This window comes from Castanea sativa, chromosome 8 (genome assembly GCF_040712315.1).
Source record: "Castanea sativa cultivar Marrone di Chiusa Pesio chromosome 8, ASM4071231v1".
Classification (NCBI taxonomy): Eukaryota; Viridiplantae; Streptophyta; class Magnoliopsida; order Fagales; family Fagaceae; genus Castanea; species Castanea sativa.
In genome coordinates, this window is record NC_134020.1 from 36,358,935 (window position 1) to 36,386,616 (window position 27,682).

General features: G+C 34.8%; 3 protein-coding genes across 7 annotated transcripts; 1 reads left to right on the forward strand and 2 right to left on the reverse strand.

The window, feature by feature from the left end:
- The first annotated feature begins 1,792 nt into the window (after window positions 1–1,792).
- LOC142606649 (lysM domain receptor-like kinase 3) lies at window positions 1,793–3,962 on the forward strand. The gene has a single exon (XM_075777977.1). The coding sequence runs from the start codon at window positions 2,279–2,281 to the stop codon at window positions 3,722–3,724; it is 1,446 nt and encodes a 481-aa protein (XP_075634092.1). The 5' UTR covers window positions 1,793–2,278; the 3' UTR covers window positions 3,725–3,962.
- A 2,124-nt stretch (window positions 3,963–6,086) lies between these two features.
- Window positions 6,087–16,512, reverse strand: LOC142608446 (uncharacterized). 2 transcript variants are annotated; one of them, XM_075780226.1, is made up of 9 exons: window positions 16,254–16,512; window positions 13,895–13,997; window positions 12,740–12,929; window positions 10,329–10,378; window positions 9,304–9,352; window positions 8,339–9,186; window positions 7,116–7,397; window positions 6,978–7,034; window positions 6,087–6,495 (listed from the first exon to the last, which is right to left on the reverse strand). In XM_075780226.1, the coding sequence occupies exons 2-9, from the start codon at window positions 13,967–13,969 to the stop codon at window positions 6,319–6,321; spliced, it is 1,728 nt and encodes a 575-aa protein (XP_075636341.1). In that variant the 5' UTR covers window positions 13,970–13,997; window positions 16,254–16,512; the 3' UTR covers window positions 6,087–6,318. The 2 variants fall into 2 exon arrangements, with proteins under 2 accessions (XP_075636341.1, XP_075636340.1); XM_075780225.1 differs by having other exon boundaries at window positions 6,087–6,504.
- A 4,999-nt stretch (window positions 16,513–21,511) lies between these two features.
- On the reverse strand, window positions 21,512–27,373 carry LOC142606670 (cyclic nucleotide-gated ion channel 1-like). Of its 4 annotated transcripts, XM_075778004.1 has the most exons (10): window positions 27,053–27,373; window positions 26,797–26,933; window positions 26,266–26,366; window positions 25,099–25,669; window positions 24,365–24,577; window positions 23,992–24,287; window positions 23,670–23,781; window positions 22,942–23,178; window positions 22,453–22,847; window positions 21,512–22,048 (listed from the first exon to the last, which is right to left on the reverse strand). In XM_075778004.1, the coding sequence occupies exons 3-10, from the start codon at window positions 26,292–26,294 to the stop codon at window positions 21,745–21,747; spliced, it is 2,157 nt and encodes a 718-aa protein (XP_075634119.1). In that variant the 5' UTR covers window positions 26,295–26,366; window positions 26,797–26,933; window positions 27,053–27,373; the 3' UTR covers window positions 21,512–21,744. The 4 variants fall into 4 exon arrangements, with proteins under 4 accessions (XP_075634119.1, XP_075634121.1, XP_075634118.1 ...); XM_075778006.1 differs by lacking the exon at window positions 26,797–26,933; XM_075778003.1 differs by having other exon boundaries at window positions 26,797–27,373.
- Window positions 27,374–27,682: the final 309 nt, after the last annotated feature.

Consider the following 27,682-nt stretch of genomic DNA (forward strand, 5'->3'; position numbering starts at 1 on the left):
GATTATGAACACAAATTCTGCTTTGGGTTGGCCGATGTTTTGTGCGTGAGAGAGAATCGGTCACAGATACTCAAAAAAAGTTGCCTTTGAAAATTCAAAGAGTAAAGTAGAGAGAGTTACTAAGGGAACGGGGAGAGGAAGAAAATCCAAAGAAAAAAAAAGAGTAAAGTAGAGAATCACGTGGCATGTTTTCTTAGCTGGGGTAAAAGCAGTGTTTTTTTTTTTTTTTTTTGTGTGGTGATAAACGGGGTAAAAGCAGTGTTTTATGTCAGCTCCGGACTGAATTTAATCTCTAATAGTATTTGGTATAATCTCTTTCGTATTTGTCTTTTATAATAGTTTTTTATCACCAGATTAAGATATTAATCGATTTTAAAAAGAAAAAAAAAGATATTAATCAATTTTTGATCTAGCAAAAATTGAACTCTAAATTTTTTATTCAACTATAAAATTTTTTACCAATTAAGCTAATTGAAACTACTATTTTAATTTATGTTTGGGTTGACCGAACCACAACTTAGTATAATCTAAACGTTTGGTAAACCGAACCACTGCTTAGTATAATCCAGACTAGACGTTAATAAAGTGTATGCCAAGGGGGTTGTTCCTCGAATTATTGAAAGAAAAGTGGCAGCATATGTCAGAGTCAACTTAGAAATCGTTGTCAGTAACTTGTTATTACTGTAAAAACATGTTGAATTTCCAACCAAAAAAAGTCATTGGATTTGAGGATTAAAGGTCTTTAACGTTCATACCATGATGCCTCACATCGTTTGTGACGTAAGGTTTAAGTCCAGTTAACTGTATTCCAAACGCGTGCACCCCAAATCTTACTGCTGCTCACCCTTATCAGATTTATCGAGGGAAGTATATCCTATATGAATGTGTAAAGTTGTCAAGAACAATATTGAGAAGCCAAAAGATACGTATAAAATTTTTATGTTTCTCAATAAATTCAACAAAGATATCGAGTGGTGAATTTAAAATATGAGGTCAGAGTTAGAGAAAGTTTCAAATGGTTGAGCTGAGTCATAATTAGAATCCCCATGTAATGAACTAATAGACCCTCCAAATAAAAAATTTCCTTTTACCAGCCGTTTAGCATTACTGTTGGCAATCTAAAAAACATCTTATTTTATCACGTCAAAAATTACTTTATTTATTATACTATACTATTTTACGATAAACCTAACATTATAACTTTTATTTTACTATACAACACATTAAAATAATATATCTACATAATAAAATAATATAACCTAATACTCAAATAAAACTCAATACCCAAATAAAACTCAAAATCCAATAAAATAAATTTTTTTTTAAAAAAGCCATCTTGTTACAGTACCATCTTATTTATAGTTTTCACAGCTAACATGGTATATGTCATATCTTGCGAAGATTTACCATTTCAGCACAAAAGAGGTCAACAACCGGTCGCAACTAGCATGGTAAAGTAAAAAAATTTGCAATACTGCTACACTACCAGTACTATTGCAGTACCGTAGCACTTTTGCACGGTCTCATATCCTCTCTCCACTGTCTTAATTTCTCTCTTCAAAATATATTATTTTATTATGTAGATATATTATTTTAATGTGTAGTATGGTAAAATAAAAGTTGAGATGTTGAGTATATTGTAAAATAATATTGTATAATTGATAAAATATTTTTTTGAGATAATAAAATAGAATATGATAAAATTTTTAGCTATGAATGCTTTTATAAGATGATACTATAGCATAATTGTAAAAAAAAATTCAATTAGAATTCTAGATAATACACACTTTTATAATTTTAATGCTATAAATTTACAATTTAGGAAATTTTACAACCCAATGCCGATGGTCCTTTATCCTAAAAGGAGAGGTGCCAAAAAATTCAATGATACATACAAATCCAATCAATTATAAAAATTAAAAAAAAAAAAAAAAAAGAGCTAGGATTATCTTTTGCTTACCGACCAGGTAACTGTACCCAACTTCATCTCCTTGCCCATGGTCATTGTATCACTTTTGCTGACCCAAGCGAATGGCTAAACCCCCCTCCCCCAATTCCGTCCAAATTTGGCTAACTCTCAAGCACGCGCCCGGCGCCTCCAATTGCCAAAGCGCGTTCAACTCCAACTCGATGAAGTAATTCTAATTTGGACCCAAATACCAATTCTCCATTCTTCAAAAGGTTTAAGAATTTCTCTACTTTTCCTATCACCAAAACAAAAAAAAAAACAATATAAATAATTTCTCTACCGTTCTTCTTCTTCGACCTCAAATCTTAAATGTGCAAAACCAAAATGGCAACACAAGCCACCGATCCAACTCCCAAATCAAACACTCGCCCCTCTCGTACTCCTCGAACCCCACGAACCCAAACCCAACCTCCCAGAAACCCACGCTCACCGGGCCCACAACCACAACCACCGCCACAAACCTCCTTCGCCACCGCTTCCTCTGCCTCTGTACCCTCAACCTCCACCTCAACCAGTGGAGCATACCTCGCCACCAGCTCCGCCACCTCAAGTTCCAAGCACTCCGCCGGAACCGCAATCTCCGAATTCCGTGACTCGCTCCCGGAGAATCCCCACATCTACTCCTTCTCCGAGCTCTGCTCCGCCACCAACAACTTCCTCTCCAAAACCTACACCTCCACCTCTTCCACCCGCTCCTGGCGCTGCACTCTCCGGGCCAAGAGCGTCATCGTATTCCAGCGCAAGTTCCGCCGCAAAATCGAGACCCCGCAGCTCAGGCAGCGGCTCTCCGTCATCTGCCGTAGCCACCACATGAGCATCATCAAACTCCTCGGCGCTTCGATCTCCGGCGACCACATTTACCTCGTCTACGACTTCGTCGAGGGCGCTAACCTCGCCAACTGTTTGCGGAATCCCAAGAACCCGAACTTCACGGTGCTCGACACGTGGATTTCCAGAATGCAGATCGCTACAGATTTAGCTCACGGCCTCGATTACATTCACAACAACACGGGTCTCAACATTTGTACCTTAGTCCACAACCACATCAAAAGCAGTAGCATCATAGTCACCGAGCCTTCCTTCAATGCCAAGCTCTGCCACTTCGGTACCGCCCAGCTCTGCGGCGAAATCGACGAGGACGAAAACAACAAGAAGAAGGACAAGAGTAAAAAAAGCAAGGAAGTTTCGGAAATCCAAGAGGTTTCGGAGGAGGAGGAGGAGGAGGAGGAGAGTTTAAAAACGTTGCCATCTCCGGAATTGAAGAGGTCAAACAGTCAAAAAATGCAATTCCAAGGTGTGAGAGGCTACATGGCTCCGGAATTTCAAGCAACCGGAATCATAACGCAGAAGTGCGACGTGTACGCATTTGGGGTTGTGATTTTGGAGCTTCTGTGCGGGGAAGAGCCATTGAAGTACAGATACGACAAGTCCACCGGCGATTTTGTTAGAACTTCGGTGATAGACACAGCGAGAGCAGTGATTGACGAAGAAGACGACGGCGATGGAGGCGGCGGAGGTGGAAGAGAAGGGAGGCTGAGGAAATGGGTGGATCGGAGATTGAATGACTCGTTTCCAATAGACGTGGCAGAGAAGATAGTAAGACTAGCACTTGATTGTGTACACGTGGAGGCAGATAAGAGGCCCAACATGGGTCGCGTGGCCGGAAAGATATCAAAGCTATATTTGGAGTCAAGAATTTGGTCAGATAATGTTAGAATGCCTACTGGTATTTCAGTCTCATTGGCTCCTAGATGATGAGGATGACACATTTCGGCTACACCGGTGGCTGGCGGCTCTTCTGTTCTTGTTTTATTTTTAAAGGAGAATTGGAGAGGATAATACTTAATAGTAACACTGTAATAGTACATACGACCATTCACCATTGGTTTCAGTTCTTCTTTTATTTGATTTGTTATGGTCCATTTTGATAGAGACAGGACTCAACAAGACCTTGTTAAGAAGATTATACAAAGCTTACGTTAAGAGATTGTCTTAATATTTTTGTGGATCACAGTGTCTGCTCTGGTAGGAACTAGGCGTTTTTTATTTGTCAGAAGCTTTATTATTTTTTTTTTTTTGAGGAAATATTTGTCAGAAGCTTATAGTTGAACACTGCTTTTTACGTTTTTGTTAGCAAGAAAAAAAAAACTGTAGTGACAAATGTTGTGGGGTCGAGAGATGTTTCACTATTGTATATAGTCTTAAATATAAAGCACATTTCTCATAAGTCATAACAAAAACCAAAATAAATCTAAAGCACATTTGAATGAGAATTGGTTTTTTTTTTTTTTTTTTTTAATATAAAATGAGTGAGTCCATGAAGAGAGGGTGAGAAATTTAAAGCAGAAGAATTCTCGAGTTCAAAGGATTGACTGTTCTAACCATGCCATGACTTGCACCGTTTATGTACAATATAAATGACTCATGACTTGCACCGTTTATGTACAATATAAATGACTCACTTGACCCAATTTAGTGAGGGAGTCATGCGCATTCAAGACATTCATTAATCATTTTCGTGGTTGAAGCCAAATTTTATCCTTCAAATGACTCTTTTCAAAAAAATGAGCGAGTCTAAGAAAAAAGGTTGAGAAATTTAAAGCAATATCGATAAGAATAAGACAGAATTCTCTCAAGTTCAAAGGAGTTGACGGTGCTAATGATAGCACCGCTCAACCAATACCAAAACCAATAGCGTGATCTCAGCATCATGCAAGGTTTTTTTGGTCTCCACATTAGTTTTCAATATGGTCACCGTACGCATATCAAAGGGTCATCATTTCTTTATTTATTGGTAATATGTTTTCAGCATGTGCGTGTAGCCGCTAGCGTAAATCGGTGTCCACTTGAGAGAAAGTGAGTGGCAAAAAGGTTGCAAGAGGATCCAAATCCAATACTCTCACGACTCTACACAGGAGACTTTAAGAGCTGGACTTTCAAAATCAAAAACATCATAGTCTAAAAGGTCAAAATAACAGTGAATGCACCAAGTAGTCATAAAAGTTACTTTTATGTGGGGGTAGAAATTACAGTGATGAAAACGGTAATGACCACAATGATGAAAGTGAGAATATTGACACAAGCCACGGTAAAAATTCAGATTCTATAATGAAAAGTCCCTTGGAAGAATGACTAGAAAGATTAAAAAACCCAGTCAATGCATAGATGAAAGCGCATTGAAATCCAAAATTAAAGATAGAGGAAGCAAGGTATGAATATAAATATTGTGATTAGTGCATAAATAGCTAAGATCATGGTTGTTAAAATTCCGATTTGGATTCTACGATCTTATGATTTTACAATCTCACCAGCCCAAACGATCCGAATCTTTCGATTATTCAAGATCGATAGAATCGTACGGTTCTAATGATCCCAAACGACCTTGGTTTCTTGTAATATTTTTTAACTTGATAGAACTCATAGAAAGCTCAGTTAGACCTAAATAAAAAATAAAATTTTAATAAACCAAGTTTTTCTACTTTAATGTAAAGAGGTGTTAGTTGGACCCAAATAAAAAATATCCCCATAGAGTCACATTTTGAGGTTTTTGGCCTCTTTAAATAATGCTTACAAATGGATATAGTGATGTATGGTAATTATATCAATGAATGTATAATTTATGTGATTATTTAACATACTAATATGTTTTTTTCTCAAACAATGTAGGATCTTACAATCCACGATTCGATCTTACGATCCACAATCTCACCTGCCTCTCATGATCCTACATAGGATCCCGATTTTAACAACCTTGGCTAGGATGCATGGACACGAAAGGTATGGGTACGACATAGCGACACGAGCAATTTTTGAAAAATTATAATATAAAACAGCAAGTATGACATCAGTATGATACGAGTACGACACAAATACAACATTGATATAACACCTTAAATGAAGTGTCTGTGCATCTTAGATGATAAGTTGTGTCAATGGTGGACCCAAGTCAAAATGATATTTCTCTTACCACAACAACCCATATCAGCCTATATGAAAAAAATTGGGTCCTAGATTTACTAGGAGCATATCATAAATCTGCATCCTCCTCCAGAAGAACACAATTTTAAAGAGTTACATTCAAATAACAATAACCAAGCAACAAAGCATCAAAGAGTAATACTCAACCTCAATGACAGATATAGTGCACTCAACTTCCATGCATAAAAGCACAAGAATGTCACATACAAAGCCTTGAGTTGAAAGAAATCGACTATATTAACAGACGCAGTTTTCAACAATCAAGAAAAGGATGCAGTTTTCATTCCAAGTGTTCTTTTCTCATTTACCAGTCAGTAAAGTTCTCAAATCTATGTTAGTTTGCTAATTCCTAATATTTTCTTTTCTCTATACTACGTCGACAAGGGTACCAATATATTGTTGGTGGAAGCTGAGAAGTTTGAGGAATCAGTGCATGAGACCTTAAACTTCCTTTCCCTTTGATATGGATAGGTAGTGGACAACTCTCTGACGCGCCACAGAACAGACTCTGGTACTTGATTTGATACTTGCTTCTGTCCTTGCTTGACCTGCATGAGCTAACAAGAAAATATGAATAGACAAACACAAGAGCTACTTAACAAGCTTAGAGGAATTCTCCGCCTCCACAACCCATCTGTGGAGCTGTAGTAAACAATTCTGGAAGATGAACATAATTCCTTGGCCAGGACTTTCCCCTTTAAATAACACCCTCATTTGAAAGGATGTAATTATTTTATTAGTTCACTAGTTGCATGATGTTCTAACTAGGGTTACTATGTCAATACCAAAGTAAGTAATCATGCGAAGATACTATAAAAACAAATTCATGAAATCCAAAAACCATATAACAATCATGGAATGTTGGCAGTAAAAGATTAGAGGCATATGTGCTTAGCATTTTAGTTATTTAAGCATTGCATATACCAAACAAAATCAGCTCGGATTTCGCCTTTTATGTTTCAGACTTGTAATAAAAGTATCCATTCATGATGTCAAAGGCAACAATAAACAAAACGAATTCTAACCCAACCTTTCTCTTGCACTGAAATGGAGCATAGCTAGCCCGCAACAGATTTCTCCATTTGTCCTGGAAACCCCAATAAGAAGTTTAGAATTTTCAGTTTCCAGAGAATAAAAATGGAGTAAATATTATAATTCCATGAACTACCTTGAGATCTACTGGTGTTCGACGTGAAGATGATGAAAACATTAGCCTCTTTATTTCAGCCCATCTTCCAACTCCACACCTAGAAACACCTTCAATTAACTTCATCACTTCTGAAGAAGTCCATGATATATGATGCTTTCTATGACTGCTGACTTTTTGAGTATTACCCCTTGTAATAAACCCATCTCTACAAATGTCATCTTGTGACCTTGCTGAATGAGGCTCTGTATCAACTTCCTCATTTGGAGATGAAAGTCTATCATCCTTAAAATCCTCAGAGTTCTGGACCTCAATCGAAAAATAATAAACCATAAGTTTAACACAGAATAGTGGAATACAATTGTGACTAACATACAACCATTTAAAAATCAAATAAACTGTACTAAACAAATAAGCATTATTCCACAAGACATAGCATGCCTGCATACATCATACATTTATAGGTCAGGCAAAAATAACAAATGTTCTCGCCTAAAGCAGTGCCTTGTCTTGAGATGCTACCAAGATGCCAAATACCCCAGAAAAAGAAAAAAAAAAAAAAAATTAGGATTCATATTACCCCACTCATGCGTGGAACATGTTAGTTGGCACAGCGAACTCAACAGCATTTACAAGCAAGAAGTGGCAGAGTGACAGCCATGGGCTTACAACTTAATATCACTACGCTTTTTGAAGAACAATAGATATTGATCCACAATTTTGACGCACATGTTTTAGACATTGAAAGATGCCAAATTAAGTAGACTAAAATTATTTGGTCCACACTCATTAAACAGGTTGATGCGTAACATGGTATACAAATGCTTCTAGATCTGCTAGAAAGTTCAGTAAACACAGTTACAGAAACTGCGAATCTTTGATACAGGATGGAAGAGACTAATTAACTGCCATGGAAACCGACAGCTCAGTGGACCATCCAGTTGTCACTTCAAATTGAGGGGATCCAAACTGGAAAAAATGTGGTCATTAAAGGGAAGAGGTGATGAAGAATGTAAAGTTGATCTTTGTTGATAAGACTTTGTAAGACCCCTTGCAATTTTAGGTTTTGTATAATAATAGAAGTTATTATTAAGCAGTAAAACTGCCAAGGTAATTCTTGATTTAGATCCACACAGTTATAAATAAAACTCTTATTTATTCATTCCCTAATTTTTTGGCCCTTGAAAACCATTTATATATATAAATATAGACTTCACTGAAGTCATAAAACAGAAATGTTTTACCCAAGATGATGTATCTGTCTCTGTGTGCCCCTCCTCTACTGGAATACCAAAGGGAACCTGAATGCAACTTCCTTTGAAAGATTTGTCTTGGCAAACCATTGGTGCAGCTCCAAATCCCTTTGGGTACAAACGCTTGCGAGATCTGACAGACAAAAGTTTCTCCCTTGATTCTTTATAGAATACTTCACAGTCTCCATTTTTTCTCTTACAATATCTCGATTTATCCTCCATTGATTCTTCAATGTATCTTTTGGGAGGTTTTCGCTGTCTCTTTTGTGTGACAAGTGCTTCATCTCCTCCATCAAGGGAACATAAATCAATTTTGCTATCCTCAGAGGAGGTCTTCAAGGTATCAAGGTCAGCAAACTTCTTCCTTTCCACATGCCAACCTACTGCCATAGTTTCATCAACTAAAGCACTATCAATACAACCAGTGGCACTACCAGATGAGTCACAACTAGAAGAGCACAAAGTTTTGCCTCCAATTTTATAGGAAGTTGTACCACGTTTGATGAGGTTCAAGCCATTGTCTAACTCAACTTGGTTCTGCAAGCCAAATAAAAGGTGGCACTTCAGCCACTGCTTGTCTGTTACTGAAGTTTCACGTCCAAACATGCTGCTAAAGGCCTCATGCAGTTCTTCGACTGTCATTTCGTCTAGCACAGGAGAATTTTGGTTACATGTAGATTCAAGTGCTGGAACACTTGCAGAAGACATGTTCGATATCTCGACAGCAGAGTCTCTTTCATGGAAATCTGGGGAGTTCCTTCCTAAACCCACATTTCCCACACAGGATACTTTGCATGAACCATGATCCAAAATGGTGACTTCATCAGCAGGTTTGGCATCTAAGAAAAACAAAAACAGGATATGGGAGAGGGGGGGAGGGGGGTGGGGGAAGAAATATCAAATGCCTAAAATAAGGGGGAAATGATCCAACTAGGTAAAATAATAAGAAGACTTACCCAAAATAAATTCTTCACATGTTGGAAGCCTAGTTTTTCTGTCAAGAAGCTACAAGACCCATAACGACCATCAAATAACACTAAAGTAAATAATATCTTTCTCCTAAGCAGAGTCAAGGCGTGAAGCTGGCAAATTAAAAACAACTACATGCTCTAGCAAGAAGGGGAGAGGGAAGGTGGGGAGGGGCACTGTTTGACTTTACATAGAGCTGGGTTGATTTAGAAATACTTTAAATTACTGGCAGCAATACATAATTTCACAATCTGGAGCAAAATGTTGAGGGGAACAATTTTTGAACAGGTTAATCCCCAATCTGGTTTAAATAGAGCAGGGTAATTTAATGCCAACTGAGACATATGCATACATACATTGTGCTTTTCTCTTTTGTTCCTTTTCAATTAGTTCAGTAGTTCTGGGAGGAAAATTGTAGATAAATTTAACCTTATATGGGACTAGAAAGTTGACCCAATCACACATACCTCCCTTGATAAGAGGTGGTAAGGTTAATCTACAGCAATAACTCAAGTCGTGCTTACTTTCTCATGCAACAATACAAGAAAGTAAACATACTTTGAATAAGAAGGTTAGACATTGGACTAACAACAAAACCTCTGGAAAGAAATGTAGTATGCATCAGCGGCCTAAGTGCATACAAAATGCAGCTCTAGCACGCTAAATTACCAGTTCAGAAACTATAGTCAACGAGGAATAACAGGGAGTATACTGTCTTCAATCTAACAGGTGATTTTAGCAGGTATAAGTTTATTTTATTCATAATTAGCATAAATTTTTCTTTTTTTGATAAGTGCATAATTGGCATAAATTATTACAAAATCAAAATGAAATGATATCTGAATAGGCAACACACTATTAAGAGTGTGACTGCTATGCTGCTATCTAAAAGATAAAACTGGTTTCGCAACAAAGGAAAATCTCAAATGAAAGATATTTTCATCCTTCATAAAATGAATCTACAGAAAGCCATATTTAAATTACAAAACCAGTACTAGCTTTGCAGGCCTACCTCTGGCGTTTCCTCCTGTGCTTCCCGAGTAAGATTAGAATGCACTACATCTGCAGAGAAAGCAAGTATGAATCATTCATACTAAGAGAAATAACTTTATTGTCCATTACAAAACACGAACATTCAAATTCACAGGCTGGATAAGTTTGCTTCTGATAGGCCAAAAATGTATTGACTCTTTTGGAAAATTAATTAATTAATTATCCAAGTTACTTAATTAAGTCAATTTAACATGCAATAACGTGGTAGCCCAAACAAATCACCAATTAAACTAGATGCAACGGAAAATAAATTTAACACTGATTTGTTTATGAATGAGAAAAACCTCCGAAGCAAAACCCCACCAGGTGAATTTAAGGTCACCACTTCCGAAAATCCATTATTATCAATCATAAGCAGTTACAAGTAAAAGGAATCCCAGTACCTAATACCAACCTACAGTTGAACCCTTATCCAATACCCAATTGGACTTGTATTGTAGCGGAAATCTTTCCGTTCAATGCACGAATCTCAAACGTGACTAACCTATGACTATGATGCACGGACGTGGCGCCAGAGGTGCCGCACCCGCGTCCGACGTGCGAGGGATGCCGTTGCTCGCGCGTCGGGCCGCGTCTGCCACATGTTTTCTTTTTTTCTTTTTTTTTCAGCCGACTCGCGCCGACTCGGCTTCGATTAGCGCTGATTCAGGTTGAATCGGCCAGAATCGGGCCGTATCGGCCGGTGACCGAAACGGCCGAAACATCCGAAACAGGCCAAAATCGGCCTTGAATCATGCCGGAACAGCCGAAATCGGCTCTGAATGAAACCCAAAAACCCTAAATTTGTCCTTCCTTAATTTTATTTTGAATATTTGTTGCTTCTTTTGTGTTTTCTACTTTTCTTTTTGGTTTTGTGTTTTGTTTTGTGTTTCTTGCTTTCTTCTTTCTTTGTTTTGTGAATCAAGGCATAGTAATATGTTTTTTAAGAATATTTTAATAATATAAATATATAGAAAATATAAATAAAAATATTGTCAATAATTTTTTAATTGCCGAGTCCCGCCGCACCCGCACCCGCACCCACCTTTTTCAAAAATTGCCGAGTCCCGCATCCGCACCCGTGCTTCATAGACCAATGATGCACGGATCCTTATACGTGACTAATATACCAACTTGAAAAAAATGTTGGCTGCAAAGTTCTTCAGTTCATCAAAACCCTTGGTGCAAAGACGCAGTAAAATCTACAAAGAGAATGATGAACTAGGGCAATTTCTGTCTCCAGTCACAATCTATGTGTATTCTGTTTTCAATACCCTTCCATCACTTGTGACGGCTCTTAAAATAATCCTTATATATATATATATATATATATATATATATGTCTAGGGTTGTGAATAAAGAAACCCTACACAAATACTTAAGGATATGCGTGAAATCAGATCTGAAAAGTCTGATTTTGTAATTCTCGACAGATACAGCTTGTGTCAAGCTTCTGTCAAGCTTCAACATTAAATCTCGATAGTTAGGCTTCTGTCGAGACATCTGTCGAGCTTTAATGAACAACACTTCTTCACTTGTTTCTTAAACAGATTTGCATGGCTTTAACACTTGACTTGAACATGTTTCTTGAAGACTTAAACCACCCTAGATCTACCCAATTACAATTAAAGTGCGTTTTGGCAAAAGATTAGCCAATTACATCAAATATGTCCCTAACAACTTCTTTTAATATTATATTTCTATATGTATCAAAAAAAAAAATTATATTTCTATAAAAATTTAATCTACTTTATATGCATACAACTCGACCCAACTCAACTTAACTAAACCTTAACAGCAATTTAATTGGGTTCAGCTATGGTTCGTTAATAACTTGTATGTTTACTCGCATGCATACACATCAAATGTTTTAGCCACTCATGCTGAAATAGAAAATAGGCAGACATTAAAAAAAATGTATATAAAGTTGATTTGCAACTTATAAATAAAATTTATATTAGATATAGCTTTAGCTGAAATCAGTGGTATAAACATATGATGTTTAGAATACAAAGATGAAGGGGCTTGCATGGGTGAGCACACATAGTTAATATACCTCTATAAAACATCTTAACGTTAGTCATATCAAGGCGGAATGTGTTATAATTTAGAGATTTTCTTGAAGGTCTTTGGTGACATATTTGCAAGTGGAATTTAGCAGGATGGACAAAAAAAATACGCAAGACCTTTCAACACCCAAAGTATAGTATCACCCAAACTGGTGAGGGGGAGTGTTGGAATATATAGTCCATATATTATTTAAATTTGTAATTTTCCCTTGTGAGGGTATACCAGTGTTAGGGTTAATCAAATTAACCTAAAACACAATTTCCCCAAAGCATCAACTACAACACATACAGAGAGAGAGAGAGAGAGAGAGAGAGAGATTACTGAAATCAGCTTTTATCTCATCATATTCAATTGCGCCTGAAAAATCTTCAACATCAAAGAATTTCTGTGAATGGAATGCTTCAAAATCAAAAGCACCACCGAGTAAGTTTTGGTTACATTTAGGTTCTACTAAAAAATGCTCCACTCCTATAGCTTCTTGTTCTGAAGCAGCAAAAAGGGATAGGTCAACCTGCACAAGCAAGACAGACTGTTATAAAGAAACACAAAAATGCACCAACTCCCCATGTGATATGCTATGGATAATAGCGATGGAACCCCATGTGTCCATATTATAAAGCAACATATATTATACAGTGACCTATGGATTAAGAAAACAAAAGTTAGATTGCAGCTACCCATTTAGATTAATAATAGAGAATATTAGCCAATAGCCTTTTAACTCAAGTAGCACTTTTTGGTGTCTCCAAAATAGACGTCCACTGTTCAAATCCCCCTCCCCAACTACCGAATTATAAAAATAAAAAATAATAATAATAGGGTAAATTACACTGACCTTCTTAAGGTTTAATGAAATAACACTTTCCCCACTATGAATGAAATAACACTCCCCTTAAGGAATGTAATAAGCCCTCTTGCACTATGACTTCCTAAAGGAATATTCCACTTTTAATAAAGATTCCTACTAATTTATACAAAACTCAAGAGTCAAGAGGTGAATGTCATTTGTCAACAAACTTTAAGGGGGGGGGTGTCAATTTCTTCCATGGTTTGGGTATGAGTCTTTTTTTTAAAATAGTAAATAAATAAATCACGGAGAGAGTGTCAATTTCATTAATAATTTGGGTGGGAGTCTTGTATAAAAAAAAAAATCTTCTGTCAGTAAAATCACAGTATGAGAGGACAAAGACTTATTTATTGCATTTATACAAACCTAAGAAGAATGTCATTTAGTAAAACATTTGGGAGAAGCATCATTTCATGAAACCTCCAAGAATGTTAGTGTAATTTACTATAAATATTATTATTTGCATCAGCTAGTCCCTAGATAGATGTTAAATAGTGTACAAACTTTAACAATCAACATTCAATCAAAGAAGATTGTTTTATCAGGGACTAGAAAAATGAAGTTATGCTAGTCAGATGGTCCAATTTTGAGCCATAGGTGAAAGAGGAAAGCTAAAAATAATGACATACCTCCGAAAACTTAGAAGTGAACATATTTGCAATCTCATCAGAAGTTATTAAAGAGTCCTTGGATGTGACATTCATTGCAATCCTGAATTCGCCACCCTTAGCACTATTTGTAAATGCAAGCAGCAAAAATTTAGGACGATAAATATATCAATAACCAAATTTAAAATTACCAAAAGTTATATGTATCCCAATCATTGTTTCAACAACTTTAGACACAATGATAAGTTTGATACAAAGAAATAAGACATTTAAAAACATAACCTAAACTTGTCCATGCAAGTATTAGATAAAGTAACCCAAATCTAGAGTCTAATAGTAAGACTGAAACAATTTTTTTTTTGATAAGTAGTAAGACTGAAACAAATTAAATATTGTCAAACGCTTATACTTCATCCCTAATCTACGAGCCATTTGAACCCTTTGAACTCTCAAGTTCAATGGTATTCCTTTCGAATATTAATAAGAAAACAGGGAAAGAAACTAATTCACTGAAGAGATTTTATTTCTGATAAAGTTCATAATGTGTTGGCAAATCCTAGTTCCAAAACATGTCAAAATTGGTTTATATCAATAAATTGTGTTTGGGTCAAAAACTGCGCAAAGACAGGATTTCAATGGGTTTCAATTTGCTCAAAGATGATGAATTGATGATCTTTTTCCCTTATCTTTTGCACCACAATGAATATGTGGGTGAAACTTGTTTCATGGAAAGTGGACATTTGAGGCTTCTAACAGGACACAAACTTTATCCAATTTGGATTTGTAATGAGTGAGATACAACTATTTGAAGTTTGCATAATTGTGTAGTCTTTGAGTGTTTCGCTCAAGCAAAAATTCTTGCTCAATTGAAATTGCGGCAAACAATAAACCTACTTTGTAGGCCAAAATACTTAACATAAGGATTCCATGTACTAAACCAACCCTTGTTGCACAAAATAAGCCAACAAAGTTTGCTGTATCGATATAATGCTGAGAGCAAATCTGCTTGAACTGAAATAGTTCTAAATTCCTCTGCCTAGATTGGTTCTCTTTGTGAGATATTTTTAAGAGTTTCTCATTGAGCTTAAACCATTGATTTCTAGAAATCACAAAGTTAGTTCCTCAACAGAGGGTTGTTGTTACCACTACCTGAAGCTTTACCTGAAACTCCGTTATCCAGACTCCCAGGTTGCGGAAGAGGTTTGTCAAAAAGGAAGTTCGCGTAGAAAGTTCCAGAGGTCTTGGGTCACTACATTGCGATGGCAGACTAGGCGTTTGCAGAGGTTACAAAAGAGAGTCTAGATGGGAAAATGTTTTGTAAGTAAAATATTGTAACTTTTTCTTCTTGTGAATTTTTTTTTTGGGATTGGAACACTGGAGTGGTTTTTCAATTGAAGAGGATCTTCATTATTGTTCCACTTCCTTACCAAATCTATGTCTTTTCAATGCTTTACATCTTTATTGCTTTTGAGATAACTATTTGTGCTAATTTGTTTGGATGGAATCAATCATAACTTGAGTATTTATCCTGCTTAGTTGCTTGGTGTCTAATTACTATTTTTCAAGTGGTATTAAAGCAGTTAGAACAGTACCTTAAAAAGGTTATAACAAAATTTTCAGTTTCATTCACAGATAAAAGGGTTGTGACAATTCCTTCACGGGCAAAGACTGAACTACTGAGGAAGATTTTGCCAGCGGTAACACTGCAAACCTTTTCCTTCACAATCTTCTTATTCAGGATAAACTAAAATTAAAGTAAGAAATCTTTTTAAAAAATTTTATTGATACTGTTATACTAAGAAGAGAGTGGCAAGGACACATGTGAAATGTGAATGGTTTAAATGTCCTGTTTTAGACAATAGCCAGCAATTTGAGGCTGCAGAAACATCATCTGTGTCTTGCCAAGCAAGAAAATGGAACCTAAACCACATTAAGGTATTAGTCCCATCATATGTTTCTCACTTCCCTAAAAATTTTATCCATCAGTTTCTTTATTCTCTTTGTTGGTTTTCTCCTCCCTTCTTTGGGCTTATTTTCATCATAACATACAAAGCAATTAATAATGGAGCTATTCAGCCTCAATGGGACAACCAAAGTAGCCATGCAAGAATGTCCCTGACTGTTAGCATGTTTTATAATTAGTAGTAAAATACTTTTACATAAAACCCAGTAAATCCACTAAGAAAATGAACACAAAAATCACCCACAATTTGGAGGGAAAAAAAGAAAAAAAAAAAAAAAGAGAACCTAATGAAAGTTCTGTACACTACCACTACACATGTGAAAACAGAAACATAAATAGAATTCAGTTTTTTTTTTTTTTTTTAAACATAGAAAATAATATTTTTTTGCTTAAAAAAAAAAAGTTGAGAGAGTGTACCTCTAGTCCAGAAGGAGCAAAAATGAGCTGAAGATAAAGGCAACTGTGAGAGCCTCTGGTTTTCAAACAATAAAAAAAAAAAAAAAAAAAAGAGAGGAAGAAATGGTTCTATCACATTGTGCTTACAGAGAAAGATGAGAATTTCGGGGACCCAAAAGCTGAAACCAGCAATGGGACTTTGAGAGAGAGAGAGAGAGAGGGAAAGTGTGTTGGGGAGAGAGAAACTGTAGCTGTACAACAATTATTAATGGTGGTAGCCTTTTTTTTTTTTTTTAGTAGTTAAAATATATTGGGGTGACGGATTTGAAATGCATTTACAAAGTTGAAATGGAATTAGAGGGGTTGGAGTCCAGAGTCCACTGAGAAGTGGGAAGCATGTGAGTCAGTGAGAGAGGTGGGCTTCTGATATCTGACGAATTTGGCCATCCTCCACGGATTGGTGCACCTACACCCTACTTATACTGACCAAGGGTCACCACTCTGTACTCCTCTTCCAGTTTTTTTTTTGCTTCTCCATGATTATTATCAAAACTTTAGATTTTAGTTTTTTTTTTGCTTCTCCATGATTATTATCAAAACTTTAGATTTTAGTTTTCTTTGGTTTGAGAAATGTTGTGTACGCACCAAAAAGGTACAATGATTTCACAATATTTCTAAATTTATGTACCATATTATTAAAAAAAAAAAGTGATTTTTTTTTTTTTAGGAAGAAATTAATGGGGAGTTGATATATTAATTTAAGAATGTTGTGAAATTATTGTAAGTTACTTTTTACTTTTCATCATTTTTTTTTGTATTTTTCTTTTTTAAGTTTAACAAAATTTCTCTTCCAAAAATTAGTTTAGGAGTATTAAAAACTATATTTAGCAATAAGCTCGGGGAAACCAAGAGTCTGTTTAGAATCTGCTTATTTTGTTGAAACTGAAAACTTTTTACTGAAAATACTGTTGATAAAGGTAAAAGTTAGCTGAAATTGTATATTGAGACCTATGAATAGTACCAAAAAAGTGTAGTAGGACCCATGAATAGGAGCAAAAATAAGCTGAAATTTTTTTGTTAAAAGTACTGTTAGATAACGGTAAAAGTTAGGTGAAATAGTACAGTGAGAGTCATTAATAGTAGCAAAAATAAGCTAGCAAAAATAATCTTTGCCAAATGAACGTGTGTGAGTTTGGCTCCAAATTAAAAAGGTAGCTTCTTTTACTTTTTAACTTATTTTTGGTACTATTCATGAGCCCACTGCACTTTTTGGTACTATTTATGGGCTAAGGGTTTGTTTGAGATCTGCTTATTTGCAAAAAATGAAAATATTTTGCTAAAACTGAAAACATTTTGCTGAAAGTATTGTAAATAAAAGTAAAAGTTAACTGAAATAGTATAGTGGAATTCATGAATTGTAGCAAAGATAAGTTAAATGGTAAAATAAGGTGACAAAAAATAAGCTATCCAAATAGACAAGTGTTTGTTTGGCTAGCTTATTTTTTGCCAACTTATTTTACTATTCAGCTTATTTTGCTACTATTCATGGGTCTCACTGTACTATTTCAACTAACATTTGCATTTATCTATAGTACTTTTAGTAAAAAGTTTTAAATTTCAGCAAAAAGTTTTAAGTTTTAGCAAAAGGTTTTCAGTTTCAACAAAAAGTTTTCAATTTCAGCAAAATAAATGGATTCCAAATAGACCTTAAGAGGCCGTTTGAGATTTGTTTATTTTTCTGAAACTGAAAACTTTTTACTGAAAGTTAGCTGAAATAGTACAATGAGACCCATGAATAGTACCAAAAAGTGTAATAAGACCTATGAATAGAACCAAAAATAAGCTACACATCCATTTGACATGTTTAATTTTGCTAATTTATTTTACTATTCAGCTTATTTTTGCTACTATTCATGGGTCTCACTACACTTTTGGTACTATTCATGGGTCCTACTGTACTATTTCAGTTAATTTTTACCTTTATTTACAATACTTTTAGTAAAAAAATTTCAATTTCAGCAAAATAAGCAGATTTCAAACAGACCTTACATGTGTCCAAACAAAACATGCCAACTTAAAATTTTGGCTTAAATTCTCTCTCTCTCTCTCTCTCTCTCTCTCTCTCTCTCTCTCTCTCTCTCTCTCTCTCTCTCTCTCTCTATATATATATATATATATATAATTTTTGTAATTCGATAGTTAGGGGGATTTGAACATGTCTTTTGTTAGAATATATGTGATTCATGTTAGGAAGATATGTCATTTAAAATTTGCTAATCCTTTGACAAAATGTACTTTTCTTGTAATTAGGTAGATCTAGGATGTGTTTAATACTTTAAGGAATGAGGTTTCAAGTCTAAGTGTTAAAGCCATGCAAATCTGTCTAAGAAACAAGTAAAGAAGTGCTAGATTTTAAAACTCGACAATTAGTTTGACAGATAACATCTATTGAGGTTTAAAAGGCTGCTTTAGCCCGATGCTCGACAACTGCTCGATAGAAACCCTATCTATCGAGATTTATAAAAATAAGTTTTTCAGATCTGATTTCACTCCAATCTGTGTGTACATGTTTAGGCTTTCTTTTCTCACAACTCTAAACATATATGAGGATTATTTTAAGGGCCATCAAAGGTTGCATAGTTACACGAGTGTGAAGCAAAGTTTTGTTCATAAAAATTGTGACTAGAGATAGAATTTGCCTTAGTTCATTTTTCTCTTGAAAAAAGCTACTGCGTTTGTACGCCATTAGATTTTGTGACCAAGGAGTTTCGTGATCTTCATCGTGTTAATGAACTGAAGAACTTTGCAGCCAACATCTTTCTCAAGTTGGTGATTAAGTTGGATACTGGGATCCGCGCATCTATTGATTAGTCACTTACTGGGAGCCATGCATTGAAAATGAGAGATTATTACTACAGAACAAGTCCAATTGTGTATTGGAGAAATGGTTTAATTGTAGGTTGGTATAAGGTATTGAGATTCTTTTACTTGTAACCGCATGTTGTGATAATAGTGGATTCTCGGGAGTATTGACCTTAAAATCACCTAGTGGGGTTTTTGCCTTGGAGGTTTTCTGCTGCATATTAACTTAGTTGGTGATTTGTTCGTGTTACTACGCATTTTGCATGTTAATTTGATTAATTAGCTAAATTACTTAATTAATCCAATTAATCAATTAATTTATCACAAAGAGTTAATACATTCTCGGCCTATCATCTTTGTTCAAAAATACTATGAAGTGTCAATTGAACTATAAAATTCTTAGTTGTTCTATACCACTCTTAATTTAGTGGTGTCAAGTACTTGTGTTTTTGCTCTACAATTTGTTTAGGATGGGAAAAAAAAAGGTTTGAAAAATATTTTTAAAGAATATTTTATTCATTTTATTGTTAGAAAGTTTAATAAAAAAAATTTCTCCCAACTAAGCACTCCATTTGGGAGGAATACATACTCCTTTTATACTTATACCTCAATTAGCACTTTTTGGTATTTTCAATAGAAATATTTATGATTCTAATCCCTCTTCCCATTATAACTATCAAACTTAGCAAAGAAAAAAAAAAAAAAAAAATATATATATATATATATATATATAAATATAAAGGAACGGAGTGAAATATGAAATATTTTTTTCTTGGTGTGTTTGGCAGTTTATAAAAAACTAATGGAAATGAAAAAAAAAAAAATTGTTACAATACCATTCACCTTTTATAAAAATAAAGATAAATTTGGTACTCCATCACTATTTCATTAATGGAATAAGTGCACCTCTTATTTGTGGGAGGAATGCTTAGAAGTGACTGAAATATGATGAACATTGCCTCGTAACTATTTCATTCATTCCTACTAAACTTCCAAGCAATTGAATACTTAGAATATCTCTTAAATCTGTCATTTAAAGTCAAAAAAAAGAAAAGAAAAGTATATCTCTTATATATCCTTTCTTTTCTTTTCTTTTCTGTTCACTTCCCTCATTCCAAATGAAAGTGAAATATCAACTTTATACATATTTTAAAAACCAAAATAAAAGATAAATGATACAATACTATACATTTATACAACATGTTATTTAAGTTAATATATTTGGATAATATATTTAGACTAATATTAAAATTATAAAATATGTGGATTTAAAATAATATGTAAATAAAGATATAAAAAATAAGTACATATATACATACAATTATATATATATATATATATACACACACACATATATGCACACACATAAATTTATAAATACCAGTAACCTTGAAACAATGAACGAGTATCAACTGTTACCTGAAATATTTTGTTTCCTTGGCCAAATAGAAATGACCTTTAGTACAAAATTGACTTCCTTGATACCAACCCTTTCCTCTAAACATTCTACAAGACATTCAATTTCTTGGTGTGCTGGTCTTTGGAATATTCAATTTCTGTGTTTGATTGTTAGTTGGTAGGGGTTTGAATTACCTGCTTGTAAATTTTTGTGATAACTGGTATGTTCCTATGTTTAAGTGGCTATGAGTTTGCTTGGATTCTTTTGATGTGTTTCCAGTTCAGCTGCTTGTGTAACTTGTTCTTGCTTTGCAAACTGATATGAAACCAATTGTTTCGTTGGTTACTTCGAGGGAACCCATACCGCTGAATTTAATAAATGGACTATTTCGAGAGAGTCTAGACCTCGAAAATGAAAACTCACTCAATGATAATAATTGTCAGCCTGCTTTATTATTCAACATCAAGCCATATATATAAATGGCTTTTCAAGATATAGTAACATTTAAATTCAAAGATTAGCCTAACAATCTATCTTATCTTTATCTAATTATTCAGCTCTTAATAACAAAAATACAATCATGAAAAATTAAATAAAATAGAGATACATCACACAGGATCTGCTGCTTTTAACAAATTGAAACATATTCATAAAAAAAAAACTGTTTATGCAAATTTCATAAACCTGTTGGCTCTGATCAGCTATTAGATGATTGGGAGAAAAGGCTCCATAAGCCATAAACAAACTTTTTCTATATACGCTGTACACTTCACAATAATGACCAAGAAATAAAATCAGTAAGGAAATTATATTCTATACTCAAAAGAATGTGAAATTACAAGTACAGAAAAAGAGGCAAACATGTCTTCATTTATCAGTTTCAACCAATAGCATTCCGATAACGTATTGAACCATTGCTCTCTTTTCTTGGAGGTGACAGTCTGAGATTTAGACTCAACACACATACTTATCTCTAACATATCTCTTTTATTCTGTAGGGAACAATAGAAATTTAAAGCATGGATAATCAATGTTGTTAAAGTGACTTTTATTTTCTATATAAAAAATATGAAATGAAGTATTGTCTTCTGACTTCTATCATCTAAGTAGTTAATCAGAAGAAGACAATAGTAGTAGTAAAGTAAAAATTTGGTGAGTACATTTTACACGTGCTATATACAAAAACCTATTGCATATGAACCTTATATGTAAAAATAAAACTTACATAATAGTCACTTGAAACACAATCTATTAATGATCTTCATCAGCAAAATTGGGCTCAGCAGGCTTTGGTGGCAACAGCGGTAACAATTTTTGTGGTACTCTGGGGTTGCGTGCACGATTTTTTCGCAAGGATCGAAGCGCATTGGAAGCAAACCTTGATGCATAAACAGTGGCGCCGAGACTTGGCGACATCCCAGGTTTATTTGCTAAAGCATCTTGCAGTCTGTCTTCAGCTTCCCGCAAAGATTTATCGAGCTTTCTCTTATAATGTCGGCGCCAAGCTACTTGTATAAAACAGGCTGCCCATGTCCTCCATTGTAGGGAGTAGAACCTGAAAGTCATAATTGCACAATTACATTATGAAGGATCATTACATTAAAAAAAGAAGAATAAAGAAATCAGAATTGTAATAACTGTTATTGCTTTCTTTTTATTAAGTGTTTATATTTTTCTTCCAATTTAACATGAATATTCTATTCTAAGAATGAAGAGAATAATAAACAAGGAAAAACTATCATGATAGTATAGAAACCAATGTGACAGTGGCATTGTAGATTTTGATGAGATAATTATGGTAATTTGTCCTAAATTAGGGAAGGAATTATATATATATATGGCCACCCATGTCCTTTTGTACAATTACTGTACAAGTTTCTTGTTTGTATAACCTTGCTTCATTTATATGCCATGACAATAATTACCAAAAAAGTTAAATAGAATGGCTTAAGGCCTTGCCTGAAAGTGTGCCGGAGCTGCTTGCTATGAAGGCGCCGAAATTGGGAGGCCACAAATTTCAAGTCAGCGGCTTTTAAAGCAAAGGCTTGAACCTCAGTTTGAGCTATCACTGTTCTAGTCGAGATGGGGAGATTGGAAGAGGAGTGAGGATCCAAGGCCCATGTAAGAAGCTCTTCTCCACAGAAGTCACCAGCTTTAAGATCAAAAGAGTTAAAGAACCCAGTTCTCCCACCATTGGTAGTCATAGTGGCTAGGTTTCCTCGCATGATAAAGAGCATCTCATCCACTGGATCCATCTCACGGACAATGCAGGTCTTCTCTGTGTAAAGTGCTGGCTTGAGACGATCACACAGCGCGTCCAATGGTTGTTCATCCATTTTTTCAAACATTGGGACCTAAAAGATAAAAATAAAATTGACTTCGTAAACAAATTAGCTAGAATTTGGACAAAAAGACGCACCAAAAAAGAAAATTAAGGAAAACACTCACTCTCTTGAGAAGATCCAAGCAAAGATGGTGCTTTATGTCCCTCCTGAGGTCTTTAGGAAGGTTACGAACTAAATTCTCTTCCTCAACACCTCTGGTTTCTTGCCATTTGTATTGCTCATATCGTCTAATTCGCTCCCTTAAATTCTCAGGAAGCATACGGTGTGACATCCACCGTTCTGCATCAGTCCTTCTTACTCTCATTTCTTCTATTCTCACTGTTGTGGATTGCAAATATTTCTATAACAGCACAAGAAACATAACATCAAACCTTAGTCCATTGAATCTAGAACCAGGATGGTTCTACAAAAAAAATCTAATTGGAGATAGTAGCGATTATATTTGGTAAGAATGAACCAATATCATTCTTCTATTGACAATATGACTATTGGCAGGTTAAAATAGAACAGCAGAAATACACCATATAGAGATTGATTGGAGCAGAAGTATTGGTTGGTTAATTGGTCACATTTTATTCATGAAATGGGTTGGATTGGTGTTAGTCTGGATACAGCAAAGTAATTCTATATAATAATCATAAATGTTGTTCATTCATTAATAAAAGGCATGTATATTATGGATGAATTAGCAAAAAGTCTAATTTTTTATAAACACCAGTTGGATGGTCAGGATAAGATGGATATGCACAAAGTCTGACATGTACTAACATCATCATCTCATAATGCTACAACATAGGTTGTAAAGAGAATTGATGAGGATCAAAGTATTACCTGCATATTGCCAATAAGTAACGAGAATAAAATCAACCCAAAGACGGATATGGAGACAGCAAAGAGTATCTCCCCAACAAAAGTGCTTGTTTGCAGGCTTTGGCCAAGAGAACTAAGAAAAAAGAAAACACACAAATTAAGAATGCCATTAGCTCCAAAGACCTTACTCAGAATGTGGTCAGTCTTGCTATAAGTTGACAAGCTTTGATTGGCCTTATGGAATTAGATTTTAAAATTGAAAATTAAGCATGTGGCATTCAAAATAATTTGGCTGCAAGGAAATTCAGTAAAAATATAGTTTGAGGATTATGAATTCACTAACCTAAGATTACGCAGACCCCACCAAAAGCAGTAAAAGAATTTCTCTGAAAAATTTCTTGATTCCACCAATCCAGACTTCAGAACATCACGAAATATTCCAAAATCGAAGACCGTTGAATTGTTGTTTTCATCAGTGTCATTAAAAGGGCAAGCAGCATATAGAGATGATGTGTTGCTGCTTCGGTGGTCTCCACAGTAAAAATCTGTATCTCTACAGCCAGGATAGTTCTTACATTGTTTTTGCCAGCACGCCTCCTCTCGATCAATGGCAAATAAGTACCAAAAGGCTCCAACTACCTGGTATATAACATTTATTAGTGATCAAAAAATCTAGGAATAGTGTTAAGGATTCAAAACCTACCAAATCAACTTACATGACTAGCTAGCATATAGAGAAAAAGATTATAAACAGCTCCAGCCCAGGCTGACTCAGTCAGTATACCAGAGGTTCTTGTTACTTCTTTGTATAGTGGATAGATCCGCATAATTCTTGGCACATATTGGGACCAGATTACAGCCTTCAACATTTCCTTCATGAGTAATGGAACTTTGGTTTTCATTGTGGGAATGATAACAAAAATCGCCATCTGAATAAAGTAAGCCAGAACAGATCAAAATTGTAAAAACTAACATTACCTTACATAGGTCATTCTTTTACATCATGCAACCCACACAAATCTCAACTTAATGTATGGTTACTACAAGTTTCTCCATTGTGTGTCCTAGGTACCAATTAATAGAGTTCTCAGAGAGTGAGGTAAAAAATCAGTTCTACCATTGATAATTACCAAACATTAGCCTATCCAGACACCTCAAAGTGCATAAGTTAAGCAATCCTCATGTGGTTATTTTTTCATTTCCTGAAGTTGTGTAACATCATAATAAATGGAAATGAAGTGAAACATTTGAAAATAATCATCTCCCCTCACTGACCACAAAGTTACAAGTTGGGGAAGAAATTTTTTTTCCTATAAAATTGTGAACTTAGACCACAGTGGGTTCTGAACTGAATGTTGTGATTAACACCAAAAAAAAAAAAAAAACCATAGATTTCTAGAAATAAACACAATTTTTGATACCTCAAATTGAATGAATGTCACACGCTTACCTGCGGCAATGGAAGAATTGCTAGAATGTCAATGATGAAGTGTGTGGATATGTATCTTTTTGCTATAGCCACAGGATCATCAATCAATTCACCCCTTCCAAATACTTGAGACGAAGATCTAATAAACCCTGTACGGAACTGAAAGATTATATGAAGTACATAAAAAGCATCTCCAAGGGAACGAAGAAAAGAGGCAATAATTGCCAATTTATGGTCTGTAGCGAAGCATTTCTTCTCCCCAGTCATCACTGGTATGTAAAAGAACAATGGATCCAGGGCCAGTGATATCACACAAGAGAGCACAAATATTTTATTCCAAGTTTGAAGAAATTTACTCTGTGGATCAAGAACTGTCTTCCTGAGACCTGACTCTTTTCTTGGCCAATCATCTATGCAATGGGTGCTTAAGGGGTTTTTCAAACTTGTAATCCTCTCGGAAACCCTTTCATCTCCTCTCTGGATACTCCCCAAAATTCTGCCAATTGGTCTAGTTTTTTTCAGATGAAGTCCATCATCAATGGGATATTCCTGGTTGGAACTCAAAGATTTCTCTGAACTCCAATCTTTAAACCTGGATGTAAGAATAAATATAATAAGCAGCATTAAAAAGGTGTCATTAGCCGTTGGATTACTTAATTGGATACTAACAAATTCAAATAAATAATTTGAATGGTAATGACTTGGCAAGACAAAAGAAGATGGGAAACATAAGTCCAGATTACTGTCTCTTCCAAATACAAACATAAGAACAAGGCCCTAAGTATTCATTCCTTGCACTAAAAATGAAGATTGGAAAAACATGTAACAATCCTGTAATTCATCGTTTGCAATACTAGAATCACCCAGTTGACTGTACATTTAGTACAAAACTAGAATGCATTACTGCGGGTCCTATGCAATTGATCATTTAGACTGCTCCATTTATGACTTTCATGAATTTCATTCTATCCTCCCGTTTAAAAACTGATTGTGCTATATTTTTTTAGCACATATAGATATAATCCAATTAACCATAGTATTCATAACACACATGCATATATATTCAAAGACACAACATATAGATGCTGATAAATTGTCAACAAGCAAGTTAGAATAAAATCAAAGAAATTCATAGCAACAAATGGACTAATGGAGAGATTATTGGAACTTGGGCTTGAACAAACTAACCTTACAAGCTTTAGTTTCATGGAATCCATAACTTCAGCCAATTAGACGTCCATCATAAAAAAAACCAAACTTGTGATTTGAACACACTTAGTACTGAGGCCCTGCAGAATTACAAGTTCAAATTTGAAATTCTCTACAACAAAACACTAAAAGATTAATGTGTAAGAACAATGAATTTGCTAACAATCTTGTGACCAACGTGTACAATTTATTGAGCATGAACTAGTCAATCCATGAAGTCTAAAATTCAAAAGTTCAAACGTGTAACATGTCTTGATCACTTTCTACTGCACCGACCAAATTTCTACAGTCAGCGGCAGAAGTTATTAAAAAAATAAGTCGAGATTTAAGTGAACCGTTAGTCTATTAATTATTATTATAAAGGAATTGTACAAAGCATAAGAGAAAGTCACGTAAAAATAAATAAATAAATCCTAACGTATAATAAATAATCCTAACAAGAATGAACATCGGTAAAATAAAAGAATTGAAAATATAATCATACTGAACTGAGGGGAAAAAAAAAAGTACCGAAAAAGAAGACGGATTAAAGTTTATTTTCGGTTGGCGAGAACTACTAAGGTTTCATCAAAATTCACGTCCGGAAATGGAATATATCGAAGGACCAAAATAGAAAATCACCCAGATTTCTACTTTCTGTTTGTTTGCTAAGAAAAGTAAAAGGAAATATAAACAAAATAAAATTCTACTTTTGTCGTCTTATGTTCCCTTAATATCCAGAAAATAAAAGAACCCAAAACAGAACAGAACAAAACAAAAAACTCACTTCTATATATAAAAGGCAAATTGTTGAACAAAACTTGGTGAAAGTTAAGGGTGTTGTGTTGCCCTCTGGGACTAGTTTTCTTTTTCTTTTGCAAATGTTTCTCTCAAAAACCAAATGAGGAACCTGAACAGAGAAAAAGAAACTATATATATTGCATAAGAATTAATATTTGGGGTTCATTGAACTTTTGTTGGTTTGGTGGGAAGATAGGGAAGAAAATGAACACTATAAAAAAGGATATGAAAGGGAAGTTTCGTGAAAGAAAATGGTAGAGCCTTCAGAAGAAAGTTCGCGGAGAGACTCTACAATGGCAGTTACTGTCTGAAGAGAAAGAAAAATGAGAGGGAAACACCAAACACTAACACACACATAAACAAAGCCAGAATCCGCGAAAGAGAAAGGGTCAAGTCAACAGCCTCTAATGACTCAATTGACCCTCCAAGATATATGTTTTATTTAATTTATTTATTTATGGAACCCATATACATTATAGTTGGATTTAATAATGTTGGGCCTACATAGGATAGTAGTTTTCACAGTTAGACTTCGAAAACGGTATTCAAAAATCAAAATGGAAAGTGATGGTAGTTTTCACAGTTAGACTTAAAAAACGGTATTCAAAAATCAAAA

Excerpts from the sequence above, each read along its gene's own strand:
- LOC142606670 (XM_075778006.1), bottom strand. The coding sequence starts at position 26,294 with ATGGATTCCATGAAACTAAAGCTTGTAAG. Across the intron at positions 24,578-25,098 it reads CAATTCTTCCATTGCCGCAG|ATGGCGATTTTTGTTATCAT; the intron begins GTAAGCGTGTGA and ends TACTTTATTCAG. Across the intron at positions 22,049-22,452 it reads CAGCTCCGGCACACTTTCAG|GTTCTACTCCCTACAATGGA; the intron begins GCAAGGCCTTAA and ends TATGACTTTCAG.
- LOC142606649 (XM_075777977.1), top strand. The coding sequence starts at position 2,279 with ATGTGCAAAACCAAAATGGCAACACAAGCCACCGATCCAACTCCCAAA.
- LOC142608446 (XM_075780225.1), bottom strand. The coding sequence starts at position 13,969 with ATGAATGTCACATCCAAGGACTCTTTAATAACTTCTGATGAGATTGCA. Across the intron at positions 12,930-13,894 it reads TCACTTCTAAGTTTTCGGAG|GTTGACCTATCCCTTTTTGC; the intron begins GTATGTCATTAT and ends TTGCTTGTGCAG. Across the intron at positions 7,035-7,115 it reads GAACACCAGTAGATCTCAAG|GACAAATGGAGAAATCTGTT; the intron begins GTAGTTCATGGA and ends TGGGGTTTCCAG.